Source organism: Acipenser ruthenus, chromosome 7 (assembly GCF_902713425.1).
Source record: "Acipenser ruthenus chromosome 7, fAciRut3.2 maternal haplotype, whole genome shotgun sequence".
NCBI lineage: Eukaryota > Metazoa > Chordata > Actinopteri > Acipenseriformes > Acipenseridae > Acipenser > Acipenser ruthenus.
In genome coordinates this window covers 66975855-66992379 of record NC_081195.1, presented here as the reverse complement: position 1 = coordinate 66992379, position 16525 = coordinate 66975855, and the positions used below count along the sequence as shown (strand labels likewise).

Genomic DNA, 16525 nt, shown 5'->3' with positions numbered 1-16525 from the left:
GCAAACTCCACCATATGTTCTGGATACCAATAATGAGGTGAGACCTGGTTAATTGCTTAGTTTTTCTATATTACATGAAAATGAGTGTTAAAGCAGTTGACCCAAAACTTTTGCAGTGTATTTAAAAATATATAATTTTGACCGTGATGGCTATTAAACAGTGCAGTATATTTCATCAGCATACCTGTTAATTCATTATTGGAATATTGAACTTTTAGAAAACATGATCCCATTCCTGTATACTACATTAGAACATTTACGAACGAGAGAAGGCCACTGGGCCCATCTACACTCATCCAGGGGATTAGTAACCGATTGATCTCAAAACTTTGTCAAGTCGGTTCTTAAGGATCTAAGTATTTTGCCTCATCAACATGACTAGGTAGCCCATTTGGGGGAGGGGGTGCAATGACTACCGCATCGCTAGGGGGGTTCCCAAATGGCGGTTTCTGTGAGAAGTTAAGAGGCTTAAAGGAAAGTGTTCATGCTTCAGGACATCGAAAGTGCAGTGACTAGCCTGACATTAATGTTTTAAAATTGTTCTGCCTATAAAAACGTCATAGCAACAGCCTCTCCCAAGCTGTTGCGATGAATTGCATTTGTTGAAATTCAAAATTAACGAGAACAGCTTTTGTGTACATTGTGTTGCAAAAGAGAGAGGCGCATTTTACTAATAATTCTGTTCAAGTGTTTAAGATGTGTTCTGGGAACCTAAAAGTAAAACCAGTAAAAGTGCTTGGTTTACAAGATCTATCACGTCACAGCAACTAAGCAAATAGCAAAATAGCCAAGGCCTGCGTCCGTACCCAGGCAACTGGAGCAAGCACACGGGGCCCCGATGCCAGAGGGGGACCCACACACACATACAGAAATAAAATTGGAAATATGAATACATGTACTATTTCTGTGCCAGCTATCCTACTCAAGCAGCCTTTAGGACTAGAAACATTTTGTTTTCATTCAACTAAACTAAACTGTATGCATGCAGTGCTGTTAAACTCTTCAGATCTCCCCCTTTTTTTTCCTCTTTTCCTGTTTGCCTCCTGTTCCTTTAGTTATGCCTCTTCTCACTCCCTTTGGCTTCCGTCCTCCCCAGGGCTTTGTAAAGCCGAAAGCTATTGGCTGATCTCGACATACATTATACAAATGTGCCAATACTTTCATGATAAAGCCTGTTATAATTATACGATTTTAAACCGTCAGAAATGAAACCTGCCTAACCTGTGGAACCTCCAACTAAAAAGAAACTCAAATCTGGATGTATAAAACTGAAGGAAAGGACTACAAAAAAAAAAAAAGAAATTAACAACTGCAGTAAAGTACACTATCAAATTTTCTATATAAATTTAAAAAATGTGTGTGTATATATATATATATATATATATATATATATATATATATATATATATATATAATTTCTGTAAAAAAAAGTGCTAAAGTCATATATCGGTAGTTTTAATTAAACACACACATATATATCTTTAATATTTTCACATTGTCCAGTACTGTGTAAAGTGCAGCAGCATGATTTACTGTGTGTTACTGGTAGGCTGAAGTAAAAAGAAAGTGCTACAGTTATTCATTTGATTTGTGTATAGGCCTACTCTACAGATTTATTACAATATATATATATATATATATATAGATAGATAGATAGATAGATAGATATCCAGATGTGTCTGGTTTAGCGATGGACTACTGATTACGAAAACCTTTTTGATAGAAATATTTTTGTGATTTTAGGGGTGAATGTGGGTGGGGGGCACTGGAGGTCCATTGCCCGTGGCCCACAAAAACCTACTGCCAGCCCTGATAATAGCCAGTGCCATTTTAACTAATTAAGAAGTTACTGAGACGAAAAACTAAACTTGCGCCACTGGTAGTTTTTATTCCCTTTTTGAGCTTGTACAACTATAAAATGATACTTGCTATTATACTTAAATATTACAAAAAATCATCAAGGTAGTCCTCACTCTTCCACTAACCACTGCAAGCAATGAGCGTCTGTTTTCTGTTTTAAGTTTGGTTAAAACCTATTTACGAACTTCCATGACCAATCCTCGTCCAAGTGATCTGCTTGTAATGGCAACTGAAATCATTGGTAAAAAATGATTTTGATGTCCTGGTTGATATCCTTGCAAACATGAAGCCTAGACGATATCCACTGCCTCCCTAGGTTTATACATGCAAGCCTTTTGTGAAGTGATGCACCTGCTTAAAGTATCGGTTTATCTTTAACTACAGTACAAACTAGTGCATCATTTTAATATTCCTAATGATGGATATACAACTTTCTGTAAATGAGGAAAAGGCTTGTCTATAAAGACACTTTATTGTTATAACCTGAGTTTTTATTTATTATTATTATTATTAGTAGTAGTATTTTGCTGCTTAACTCTTTTTAAAATAGTACACAAGGTGTTTTTGGTCTAAGCAGTGTTATATAAATGTGATGTTTGCCACTTTTCCAAGCCAAGTAGACTACAGTAGTAAAGGTAATGTATTGTTACATGTAAACAAATTGCTATAAGGTTAGTGTAAGTTTACTATTCTGCTATATTTTCATATAACTCGAAGGCCAAAGTACTCGAGGCACTCGTGAAATATTGTATCAAACCTCAATTATGTACAAAACCCCATTTTCCCCTTTCCATGTGGTGACACGTGTACAATATGACGGGTACCTCACAGTTCCCTTTGTAAACTAGTTTTATTGTGCATGATGTAGGGATATTCTGACTTCATCAGTATTTTGGGGGCAAAATCCAGCAGCATCTGGGATGTTGTTCCATGATTGTGTCAAGTAACATTCCACCTTTACTCCTAGAGCAGTGAGATTTTGGGATGCTAGCATCCCACTTTGTATACATCCAGTAAAGATGCTTTCTGTGCCCAAGGAACAGACAGAACAATGTGCAATAAATGTGATTCCATCCAGATGTGTACTTGCAGAGACCAGATGGAAATGCAGATGGCCAGCAAGTGTCAGAGATGCCAAGAAGCCAAACTGCAGGAAACAAGCATTCCAGGTGGTGGGGTTTGTTTTGTTTTTTCAGACAAATGGATACAAATTATTTTTAAGTGAATTCATTATTAATAAAAACAAAGTTCTTTCTCACAAAATGTTAATGGGATGTGCATGCTTGCAGCTTGGAACTTGTTTAGTGTGGGCTAATTTAGCAGTAATTCAGTAGGGAGTGTTTTATGCTTTAGAAACAGCAAGCCTGTAAACAAAGGACCAGTAACCACAAATGCCTTTTTAATGGTTTGTTTTTTACAATCATTCTGATATTCTATTTTTTTTTTTTTTCTCTATTGCTGTCTGTAACTGGCTGTCATCTTGCTTGCAGGCACATATGATTTTGTCATGTGTCTTTGCTTTCTGTTCTTCAGCAATCACATGATATTGTGACCTTTGAACTCTGCTGACTTCTATACCGTAACAAAAAACTAGTAGAGAGAATAATCGGATGTTAAATTGGAAAGCGATGAAATAGTTCCAAAACTGTAGACTTAAAACACCTTAAAGATTCAAAATAAAACCTGGACTGTTCTTGAACCAGTTCAAATCTTGCCAGGATTGTAAACGTTTTTCTCGCTTCAGGCCAAGTAGCATCTGCTACCGCAGAGGAAAACTGTGCTTTTCTTTAGGGTGACCTATATGGTGTCTGACCTGTGCTGTGCACCATTCCTTGACAAGGCACTTGCCATGAAGGTTGGTGACCTGCCGTACAAGTAGGTTGGATGGATTTTAAAAGCACATAGGCAGACATGTTGGTGATATGAGCTGCAGATAAAACAAGTCCTTGAAGACTTTTAAGGTGCAGAATCATTTATAGCTGCTGTGGTTTTGTGATTTCTCCTTCTGAACTGGTAACATCAGGCTATTTTTTATCAGCTGTTAGACAGCCATCCTAACCCTGCAGTGCACTCCACAATCCTTTTAAAGCAGCTTCAATGTAATTTTCTTAGTTTGTTTCACTTACTACCCCTTTTTTACGTTTTCTGCATTTTCTTTGTACCCCCTCTTCACAAGAAACATGAGCTGGGAGAGTTTGTAAGCAGGGCATTAATGATCTCAGCACATACTGTACAACAGCAGAGAATCGTAGATAACATAGATCAAGGGATATTAAACAGATAATAAATGAGATGTTAACAACAGGGCCTTTAAGGGCAACACAGAGCACTGCATTTTATGTTGAAATAAGAAAAGAAAGCAGATTTATACTTCTGAAAACTAATGGAAAAAGTTTTGAAAACACCTCCCTAGCAGTAAACATTAGTTTCATTTCGCCCTCTAGTGGGCAAAATGAGTAAATGGCCCTTATTTATCACCTGGCAAAATAGGCTGGCACACAGAGAACACACCTCGGGCATCAGATTGTGAGGTATCCCGTTCCCAGCTCATCCCCTGGCTCTCTCAGCAGTGCATCACCACATTGAACACAACACAGGGAAAATTAGAGCTTTTATAATAACACCACAAGCATAGAAGAACTCAGGTTTTCTGCTGAGCTGCTCTAATCCTTCCTGCATTGCAGCACACACGTTAAGGCAATCCAGCAGAATGTTAAAACTGTTATGTTTTGAAGCAGGTACAATAGCAGCAATAATAATAATCGATGGTAATGTTATAATGATACAAGCAAGAAACAGCGGAGACGAGTCCATTTATTGTTCTGATAACTACATTTCCTGCTTTTATATTTATCCTTGTTAAGGAAAATACCTTTGCTTTTAAATTGTCTTTCAATATTTTATTTAACGATTATTATTATTATTATTATTATTATTATTATTATTATTATTATTATTATTATTTTAGGGCATCAAACAGTCTGCATTAGTGCGTCTTACACAAATGCACGAACATGATATAGCCCCATCCGTACACCGAGACGCAAAACAAGAGTTCTGTGATCAGCATACCAGAGCCCTACAGGCATGCCTAGAGTTTCCATCAGGGCCCGGGGGAGGGGGGTCAACAGCAATTAAACTAAAGTTAAAAGAATAGCTTCACAAATAAGGGAGACTCGGGACAATCATTATTTTGAGGTTTACCTTTGAATCCGCAGCGGGAGGTGGATGGCTGATGACCCGTCTCTGCGGGGGGTAAGTGACCTGCACTCTGCTCGGACCAGCGGCGCAGAAATCAATTCCCTAGCGGGTCTATTATAACTTCAAACTTGGTTTTAGCTTGACACTGCAAACACTGAAGCTAAAGGATGGGTGAAGCGCGTCTATATTTTTCCAGTGCTTTTAATTTCACCGTATAAGAAATAAATAATAAAGAAATAAATAATAAGGGAAAAAAGAAAGCGCTTTGAGAATGGAGCAACAACACAGCCATTAACGGCAAGTCAAAGCTATAGGACTTGTTCATGAACAGGTTTCCGAGCAAAGTAAGTAACTCCATAAATACTATGTCGTTGATAAATACGAGCTTATTTGACACTTTACCAGTCATGCATCGTTCTTGTCAACGATGTTATCAGGTTTTCTTTTCCAAAAAACAAACATTAAGAATTGCAATGGCATATTTAGGCTACTCACTATTCACTGTATGCGCCACAGCAGGGTTCACGGAAGTTAAGCTAATAGAGCGTGCATACTGTGTTTTATTTAGTTTACATTGATACCAATTTTATTAACGATTCAGTTTTAAAATTGGCAGATGTTACCACCTGTAGGATTTTACTGGCACTAAACCAGCTGATTTCAAAGCTTATTTTTTTATGTTTTTATTTTACCCTTTTCGCTTTCTCTAAATTTCAGGTCAATAAATTATAAATGTTTCTCTTTCTTCAGCCCGACTGGCTTCTCAGGGTTTCTTACTGGCTGTGCATTTTGTCGTCGACGTTGTGGTAAGAAAATTAGTTTTTTGCTGGATATATATATATCAAATTAAAAGCACATTTTCAAATAAGAACATTCTTATTCTAGAACAGAATTAGCAAGAAACAACTTAGCAGTCAGCAGCATGTTTTGTATATTGCTAGTTTTACACGGTTCACATTACTCTATTTGTTTTCTGAAACGTACCTTGCGAAGTATTATTATTATTATTATTATTATTATTATTATTATTATTATTATTTATGAGCAGACACCCTTATCCAGGGCGACTTACAATTGTTACAAGATATCGCATTATTTTTACGTACAATTACATTATTTTTTACATACAATTACCCATTTATACAGTTGGGTTTTTACTGGAGCAATCTAGGTAAAGTACCTTGCTCAAGGGTACAGCAGCAGTGGCCCCCACCAGGGATTGAACCCACGACCCTCCGGTCAAGTGCAGAGCCCTAACCACTACCCCACACTGCTGCCCTTACTTTTCTCAGATGTATTGTTTAGTTTCTTTTTGGCCGTTTTAACATTAGAGTAGGGGCCTTAATGTTATATAAAAGGTATGTCAATGTTTGTTTAAAAGCTATAGTAACATAATTACATTTTATACATATCAAGCTGCAGGATTGTAATGATCGACTAATGTGAGGATACGATACGCATCACGATATGCAGGTCGCTAGAAGATATGTGTCACGATACATGTGAAGGTTCTGATCGGCTACTTGCATGATGCATAGGGTTCCCACCTCTGATTTACAAAAAACCGGGACACCAGAGTCATTTTGTACAAAAATCAATCAATCAATCAATCATATGCTTACTTAAGTCTTACAGAGTTCCCAGGAAAGAGAACAATCCAGGCAAAACCAGAACGGGTGGCATCCCTAATGATGCATAATACAATTAAATGATAATTTAATGATGGACTATATTGTTAAAAGACACAAATGTAATGGTTCTGGAGAGTGTGTATTCATAGCAACTCTAAAACACACTTTATTCTTCATTCAAGATCTGCTTGGTGAACTGCTTTTGGACTTGTTTCATATATGCCTCTATGATAGTACATCGCCTAAAGAAAGTATCTTGATTCCTCCCTACACGATGAGTTGTTACACCTCTAGCAATTATATCTATTATATCAACTAGATACAAAATATTTGCTATTCAAGAAGTTCTATTAAAAAAAGAAGTATTGCACCATATTTGTTTGTGAAACTAAACCAATGTGCTAATGTTCAATCCCCTTCACGTAGAGGTAACCCAGCAGCTGAATAGACTCCTCTGAGAAGATTGCTTATCTGTATATATTTACTCTCCATCTAGCTCCCAATATACAGTATATTGAATACCATACAAAAACGTTTGGCACTGCTTGGCACTGTTTGGCACTGGGGGTTTTCTGAGGATAAGAAGCTATAGGTCTGGTATTCTCCTTGTGTATTTGAGACGGGTAAACGTGAGCTTTAGACATTTCTTTAGTGTTGTATTACAAAGCTGTTTTGTTAGGCTTAATGAAAGCAGTGTGTGGTTCATTGGAGTCACTGGTGGAATGTAGTTTGGTATTTTTTGAATCCCTGTGTGATACACCCTGGGTAGGAGCCTGAAGCATGAGAGAGGAGTCTGATAGAATTAATAAATAACGACAGGGAACGCCAGCACAATGTCCTGTTTATTCATTTACCACAAACCCGACTGAGTTCACATATTAACTCGTCAATCAATGTTGTTCTTTGTTAAGCAGAAGAATTATTGGGTTTAGTTTTACTGTTTTTGCTGTCAAAATTCTGGTGATGAATTCCTCTGGAAACTCCCTGGGTCGTGGTTGGGATTGCTGTTATAAGCCATGTTCAGTAGGACTCTTTCTTTTAACTTTTAATCTTTTTTTTCATTAGTTCATGCTTTATGTCTTTAGTTATGTACTTGGCCTACTTGTCTCTGTTCCACCTATAATCAGATTGACTTAATTGAAGCAGTTTAACCTCCTCTTCGGTCTAATCAGGTTATAGTAAATAATGGCACCTACACAACCACAAGCATGTGAACACCCGTGACACTACTGACTGTATGTTGTTGTCCTAGAATTCAGACTCTAAACAAATACAACTTCAGGAACTTTGCATTTAAATACTTAATAAAAAACAAACAAACTGTTTTTACAAAAGAGGATCCCCAGTGATTGGTTAAGAAAAGGAATTGAAAAAGCTTGATTGAAACAAATGAGGAAGTTTAACCATAACCGGGTGATGCATTCTCCAGCAGTTCCATTCTGACAGGAGGAGCAGAATGTTGGACCATCCTGGGATTGTTCTTCAGGGAGACAGCATTCGATTACCTGCCAGCTTCCCTCTGGTGGTCAGGTAACGAAAGAAACGGTTTACCAGCCCTCGAGTCGCATGGGGTTTCACTCCTCCCACTGTGCCTACCACCGTCTGCATTGGGGTGTCCAAAGCTGGCCCTTCTACTCCTGGTCTTTGTTCCAAACCTATTCTAAATTGTTCAATTTAACCAATTAAACCTCCTGAACAGGTCGTTCTATCACTTTACCTGTTAAACCTGGACTGGAAGGGCCTTCCAGTGCCTTGATTGCACACCCCTGGAATCCAAGACATTTCACAAGTAATGTTTTAAGTGCCCAACAGGTGATTTATGAGTACCAAAAAAATAAATGCATTGCAGATCCGCTATTTCCATTGGGGATATGCTACCCAATTAAAGATTCAAAACAAACAATATTTTTAAACACTGCAGTACAGACCAACTGGGCTTTGACGTGTTATGTGTTTATCTTCCCACAACTATCAAAAGTTTGTAAATTCAATATTTTATCTCCCTCCCTGATTTTAAAGAGGCATGTCCTCAAAATATTCTTATTTATAATAAATAAGCAGCTTGGATAGGAACTAAGAAACACTGAGATTTGCGAGCTGATGAACACAGTGATGAATATTTCATGCTGGCCTCCCTCGGAGGGAGGCTGTTGAGCTTGTCTGTTCACCAGTGCTGGATCTGTTTCTACACCCTCGTTTTCTTAGGGGCTACAGAAAGTGGTTTCCAGCAGACACAGGAAAAGGAAGAAGTATGCAACGCGGCACGTTCAGGTGGGTGTCCGGCTCTGTCATGGGGATCTTCTTTGTCGTGGTACTCTGTTTGTATTTACAGCGTGTCGGCAGGGGAGGGTATGTCGCTGTTTGTTTCTTAACAGTTTAACACAATCGCAATCCTTTCTAAACATTTGCAGGAAAGTTCCCGTGTGTCTAGATGAAGACCAGTCAGAGCAACAGCAGGGAAAGCCATCTGACACACTGGAAGGTCATTTAGGAAAGAAGAGAGTCGACTCAGCGCCCAGAGAATCGTCACCAGTGCCGTCCTATTACTCCGAGCCCACGGCTTTCACTCGCAGGGTATGTGATGGGATGCAACGAGGCTATTGAGATGCCCTTTATATCTGTATGTTACAGTGGTGGTCACTTCACCATACTGCTGCAATAAGTAATTCAAATGAAATATTATTGCTGTTGTCTTGTTTAAAAGTGCTTAAAACTCTTTGTGTGTGAATCTCCTCCAGAACTTGATGAAGGGCGTGACCAGGCCCCAGGCTGCACGAGACGCGGAGGAAGACGATGATGTGAGGAGCCTGAAGAGTGTGCGGAGCCTGAAGAGTGTGCGGAGTGTGAGGAGCACCTCTCAGGTTACAGGGAGTGTGAAGAGGTACAGAGGCTTTACGAGAAGGTGGGATGACAAACCCCAGCTCCCACCCATTGCTTTGGAATCGGGGAGCCAAGGGTAATGCTGCTCAAATACTAATACAGGGGGTACAGACATGGCTTCTCACAGTTTACTCACGTGGTGTCAACGCGTGTTGATTGCACTGCAGGGGTGGCAGTAAGACTCCCATTGCAGTGCAGCTTGATCCATTCCTGGTTTTACTATGTCTAATCAGGCACACCTGAGCTTGTTACCTATACACTGTGGCTAATCAAGCTCATATTAAAACATGGAATGGACTAACAGCTATGCAACGGGAAGCTTATTTCCATCCCTGCACACTGTAAGTAGTGTGGATAAGGTAATACTGATAGCCAGCAACATATAAATGAAGAAGGTCTTGTGTGTCTTTCTGGATCGTATACATTGCTATTAAAGAAGAACACTGCTGTAGTACAAAGTGTTCCGAAGGGTTTGTGCTTGTCTACTCAGGGTTAAGCCATGTCCTCGTGTAGGTATATTATTGAAATGACCAGGTAGAAGGATCTCCGCTGCACGGACCATACCTGCACCTGTAGGGTTGCTATTAGGAGTTATTCATGCAGATCTAGGTAAGGGTCAATGTACTGAACAGGGCCCTTCTGTTACCTGATCATTTCAGTAATGGTAGTTGTGAAACACAGGACTGGACTGGTTGAGTGTGAGTTGCTAACCCTGTGCCTGTCTGCATGTCGTTTGTTTGAGCCTGTTTAGTAGGGATGTGCTAAAACTCAGAATTGCCTTTAAGAAGTATTCAGTAAATCAATTTATTAACATATTGATTTAAAGCAAGAAAAGCTGTCCTTCCCTCATCTTTACAATTCAGTACCAATCAATGGCAGTTGACTTCCACACTGAGTGTTTAAAAGATTATTGGAAGATTATTTTCCACTCATTTCTACTTCCGTTCTGGTGTACCGAGGTCGTAGACTAACACTGACAGCTTTTCTTGCATTGAAATATTAATTGAATATCTGATGGTTTTTTAAAAATACTTCCTAAAGACCATTCCGAGTAAGGGTGTGCAAAAACTCCTTACTGTAGAGATGTTACTGATAGAAATATATATTTTTTAGAGGGACGTTAATAGTGACTGGCGCCACCTGTCCCAAGTACTCCGCACTCCCACCTATATACAAAGCCAAGTCATCCTCAAACAGAGGGCTGGAGCGACCTCCGTCTAGAAGTGGCTGCAGGTACTACATCTGGTTTGAAACCCAGGCTTCTGCATTTCTGTGGAGGCACCTCTCTTATCTTTGTCATTTAATAGAAACATGTTTGGTTGATACAGTTATATAAAACTCAAGGTTTATCAAATGCTGTTTACAGTGAAACAGAGTATATGTGAAAGTGTTTGGGAAGCAAGTCCAGTCTGGTTGATTTCAGAGGCTGGCAACACATTTAGAAGTTGGACGTGCGTTGGCTTTTTCAAGATGCACTGTTTTTTGTTTTTTTTGTTTTGTTTTTAACCTCAGCAGAGGATTTCAAATCTTGTTACCTTTTAAAACTATAAAATACTGAAAACCTCATTGAGTTAATTTGAAAGCAGTGCAGCAGAGATGCAGCTGGGTATTGTTAGCATGCAAGATAATCGCTAAAGAAAGGATGTGCATTATTATTATTATTATTAGTAGTAGTAGTAGTAGTAGTAGTAGTATTATTTTCATATTGATCACTAGTTTGGTACTTGCTGGATCTTTTTTCACTGTGAGGTTAATTTTCTCAGGCTTTATCTTGCTGGGATAAGCCACAGATGGATGTTTTAAAGCATTTAACAGCACTGGGAAATGACCCAGGATTATATCAAACAAACCATAGTTTGGTATACAATATGTACCTAACAATGGTTATCCAGAGGTGACCCCTAAAATATGTGCTTGATGCAATCCAGGGTGATTCTGTGGAGCTGAAAATGTTCTATGTAACCTAAGTGTTGCAAATAATAAAGCATACAATCTAAATCATTCTTAAATCAAGACTGATGAAGCATAAATTGAATGTCAATATGGAAAACAGGCTGGGCTCCTTTAAAATCCTATTGCTGCCAGGCATCGTAGTGCAAGTTTTCCTTGCAATTTTAAAATGCTAATAGCTCTCTGTGGCCTGAGGCGTATTGATTAACCTCAGAATTAACTGCAGCTGACATACAATCACAATGGGTTTTCCTTTTAGTGAGAAGGGGGTTATTAGTTAGCGTTGAATAAGTAGATCAGCACGTTGATTCATTTTCTTTCTTTTTTTCTTCTAATGAAGGACTCATTGGGATGGTTTGGAAACTGAACAGGATCCATGGTCTGTCAGTCACACTGAACCTCCAGCAGACAGAAGAAGTGAGAAAGTGAAATCATTGGAGTCGGTACCTCAAGCCAGAATTACCTTCCACAACCCAGTGGTGCAGGACGTATTCCCGATAACCCCAGACAGTGACAGAGCTCACAGAGTGAACAAGCTTCAGCGCACAAAATCCAGCTCCTCCGTCGCAAGCACCTCCAGCCTCGCCTCGCACACCAGCAGAGGCTCAGGGCAGTCCGTGGGAGGCTGCACGGGCAGATCAGTGGCAAAGGAATCCAGAAAAAACCCTTCACAGCCAAGGGGCAAAGATCTGGTCGATACGCTCTGGGAGAACAACGAAAACCTGACAACAGAGGCAGGAATTACATTTCCTAAAATAGAAAGCCATTTAAGAGGCCGCATTCGAAAGCCACCAATGAAGCCTGTCTTGAAGAAATCTTTTGACTGGAAGGCTGATTCTCAGATAAGGAGAGAGACTCCTGGACGGAGCGGCTTGTCGGCCGAGTTTGTGCTGTTGAACGCAGACAGTTTCCTCAACGAACAGCGCTTTCCACAGACAGCAACCTCCTGCGCCTACAGCGTCACGACCCCCTTTCCGGTTTGCCTGAACGAACAACGGTTTGAAACAGGCAGCCGGCCTGTCCAGCCGAACACACTGCTGGAACCCTTCTCAGGACTTCACGACTATCTGCGGCGGCAGCTCCTGCACTCCCCGGGCGCCTACAGAGGCAGGCAAGCCCCGGCGCTGACAGTCGAAGCGATGGCTGATGCCATTCCTGCCCCAGGGGCCAATGGCTCTTTCAATCCCTGTGTTCAGATCCAGGTGAACAGACCCCACCTGGAGCTGCTGCAGCCTCTGGAATTTGTGCGGTGGAAAAGCCCTCTGCCCGACCGCACGGTTCAGCTGGCAAGCTCTCATGAAGGTCTCCTTCCCAAAATTACGATGACCTGCCCAACGCCGTCCCCCAGGCCATCGATGCAGTGACTCGGATGGGATATTTCCTCGCTGTAATTGTGCAAAACCAGCTGTCCCATCTTGCTATTGCATTGTAAAAAAACATGTTTCAGGCTTGATCAGTTCATCTAATTGCTGTAGCTAACAGCGTAAAGAGGGAGAAAGTTAAACTGTTTCAAACAAAGCTCGTTACTCCGAATTTGCACAACTGTTAAAAAGCACCCCATAAAGCTAAAAAAGAAAAAAAAATAATAAACATTTTCCTTCCAGAAAAAATGCGCGCTAATGACAATTTGGGAGTGAAAAAGAGAATCGGGGCCAGGTGGAGCATTCAGCGGGATTCCATTGCATATGCAGCCATTCCCAACAGTCGTGTTGCTTTGCTGGCAGAAATGCATTGGCCCTTCCAGTTTTGTTTTTTAAATGCATTCAGTGATGTAATGGGGGAGGCAGTAAACCCCAGCTGCATTACGAGTGATTTTGATAATTCGCTGTTCATTGGAGTCATTAAGGTAGACCCAGATATCGTGCAGACAGTGCTGCTGTGATGACAAGCAGGCTGTGTTCTTGTGTCACTGCAGTCGGTGTAATACTGCTGTTGAGCTACTTCTGTCCCTCTAGCATGTTCACATCACAACATTCCTCATCGTTGACAATGTCTGTGTACTGAGTGCAGGAGCTCAGACTGCTGTACTGGCTGCATCACATAGCTGACAATGTCTGTATACTGAGTGCAGGAGCTCAGACTGCTATACTGGCTGCATCACATAGCTGACAATGTCTGCGTACTGAGTGCAGGAGCTCAGACTGCTATACTGGCTGCATCACATAGCTGACAATGTCTGTGTACTGAGTGCAGGAGCTCAGACTGCTGTACTGGCTGCATCACATAGCTGACAATGTCTGTATACTGAGTGCAGGAGCTCAGACTGCTGTACTGGCTGCATCACATAGCTGACAATGTCTGCGTACTGAGTGCAGGAGCTCAGACTGCTATACTGGCTGCATCACATAGCTGACAATGTCTGTGTACTGAGTGCAGGAGCTCAGACTGCTGTACTGGCTGCATCACATAGCTGACAATGTCTGTATACTGAGTGCAGGAGCTCAGACTGCTGTACTGGCTGCATCACATAGCTGACAATGTCTGCGTACTGAGTGCAGGAGCTCAGACTGCTGTACTGGCTGCATCACATAGCTGACAATGTCTGTATACTGAGTGCAGGAGCTCAGACTGCTATACTGGCTGCATCACATAGCTGACTTATGGTGTCACCACTGAATTCTTTAGTTACTCTTTTTAAAAGTGAATACATATTTCAGTAATGTTTGTACTGAATGTACTTTAGCCATTGACGTAATCCTTTTCATAAGGATTGTAGTGCTTTTTGTCTGACAAAAGGTTTTCTTTACCTGCATTTGTATTTAAAGTTGCAAAAAAAAAATATATATATATATATATACAGTACTGTGCAAAAGTTTTAGGCAGGTGTGAAAAAATGCTGTAAAGTAAGAATGCTTTCAAAAATAGACATGTTAATAGATTATATTTATCAATTAACTAAATGCAAAGTGAGTGAACAGAAGAAAAATCTACATCAAATCAATATTTGGTGTGACCACCCTTTGCCTTCAAAACAGCATCAATTCTTCTAGGTACACTTGCTCAAAGTCAGGGATTTTGTAGGCATATAGTCAGGTGTATGATTAAACAATTATACCAAACAGGTGCTAATGATCATCAATTCAATATGTAGGTTGAAACACAATCATTAACTGAAACAGAAATAGCTGTGTAGGAGGAATAAAACTGGGTGAGGAACAGCCAAACTCAGCTAACAAGGTGAGGTTGCTGAAGACAGTTTACTGTCAAAAGTCATACACCATGGCAAGACTGAGCACAGCAACAAGATACAAGGTATTTATACTGCATCAGCAGGGTCTCTCCCAGGCAGAAATTTCAAGGCAGACACGGGTTTCCAGATGTGCTGTCCAAGCTCTTTTGAAGACGCACAAAGAAACGGGCAACGTTGAGGACCGTAGACGCAGTGGTCGGCCAAGGAAACTTACTGCAGCAGATGAAAGACACATCATGCTTAGTTCCCTTTGCAATCGGAAGATGTCCAGCAGTGCCATCAGCTCAGAATTGGCAGAAAACAGTGGGACCCTGGTACACCCATCTACTGTCCGGAGAAGTCTGGTCAGAAGTGGCCTTCATGGAAGACTTGCAGCCAAAAAGCCATACCTCCGACGTGGAAACAAGGCCAAGCGACTCAACTATGCACGAAAACACAGGAACTGGGGTGCAGAAAAATGGCAGCAGGTGCTCTGGCCTGATGAGTCAAAATTTGAAATATTTGGCTGTAGCAGAAGGCAGTTTGTTCGCCGAAGGGCTGGAGAGCAGTACACGAATGAGTGTCTGCAGGCAACAGTGAAGCATGGTGGAGGTTCCTTGCAAGTTTGGGGCTGCATTTCTGCAAATGGAGTTGGGGATTTGGTCAGAATTAATGGTCTCCTCAATGCTGAGAAGTACAGGCAGATACTTATCTATCATGCAATACCATCAGGGAGGCATCTGATTGGCCCCAAATTTATTCTGCACCATGACAATGACCCCAAACATACAGCGAAAGTCATTAAGAACTATCTTCACTGTAAAGAAGAACAAGGAGTCCTGGAAGTGATGGTATGGCCCCCACAGAGCCCTGATCTCAACATCATCAAGTCTGTCTGCGATTACATGAAGAGAGAGAAGCAACAGAGGCTGCCTAAATCCACAGAAGACCTGTGGTTAGTTCTCCAAGATGTTTGGGCCAACCTGCCTGCCAAGTTCCTTCAAAAACTGTGTGCAAGTGTACCTAGAAGAATTGATGCTGTTTTGAAGGCAAAGGGTAGTCACACCAAATATTGATTTGATGTAGATTTTTCTTCTGTTCACTCACTTTGCATTTTGTTAATTGATAAATATAAACTATTAACATGTCTATTTTTGAAAGCATTCTTACTTTACAGCATTTTTTCACACCTGCCTAAAACTTTTGCACAGTACTGTATATATATATATATATATATATATATATATATATATATATATATATATATGCGTGTAAATTATGATTCAAATGAAATATTCTCCTCCATCTAGAAGTTAGCTGAATCAAGCCCTCTGATTTATTACATGATAAAAACATGTACAGTGACCCCCAGAATAACCCTATTGGTTCTGAATGTGCTGTAGTTTAGATACACAGGCATGGATACTTGGTGCTCATTCATCCTTAACTTCAAACACTCAAGAATTCATTCTGAAGTAAAACAGTAACATAATACTAATCTAATTGAATGCTGGAATGCACTTGGTAGTTAATATCTACAACCATGATTACTGGCTTCTCTGCAGGAGTCTAATGTTTAGTAAACCTGCACACTATAACACATCCTTTCTGATAACTGTGCAGCCACGATCCGATGTACGTTTGTTCTCCACAGTGGTTATTACAAAACCAGCATTTGTTAAGTTTTACCTGCTGAAACATCCAGCTTCAATTCTGTTTTCTCTTTACTGATCAAAAATATGCTCTTGATATTTCATTTTCTATTTTAATCCCAGTATAAATAAACTCTTTTTTGATACAAATGGAGTCAGTGACCTGACAGACGCTGGGCCCG

At 40.3% G+C, this 16525-nt stretch overlaps 1 protein-coding gene across 3 annotated transcripts; it reads left to right on the top strand.

The window, feature by feature from the left end:
• The first annotated feature begins 4910 nt into the window (after positions 1-4910).
• si:dkey-39a18.1 (uncharacterized protein LOC557637 homolog) lies at positions 4911-14325 on the top strand. 3 transcript variants are annotated; one of them, XM_059027673.1, is made up of 8 exons: positions 4911-5405; positions 5812-5867; positions 8122-8222; positions 8898-8963; positions 9104-9266; positions 9431-9573; positions 10686-10805; positions 11863-14325. In XM_059027673.1, exons 3-8 carry the CDS (start codon positions 8149-8151, stop codon positions 12884-12886), a joined length of 1590 nt encoding a protein of 529 aa, XP_058883656.1. In that variant the 5' UTR covers positions 4911-5405; positions 5812-5867; positions 8122-8148; the 3' UTR covers positions 12887-14325. The 3 variants fall into 3 exon arrangements, with proteins under 3 accessions (XP_058883656.1, XP_058883654.1, XP_058883655.1); XM_059027671.1 differs by having other exon boundaries at positions 9431-9648; XM_059027672.1 differs by lacking the exons at positions 4911-5405; positions 5812-5867 and having other exon boundaries at positions 7014-8222; positions 9431-9648.
• The last annotated feature ends 2200 nt before the right edge of the window (positions 14326-16525 follow it).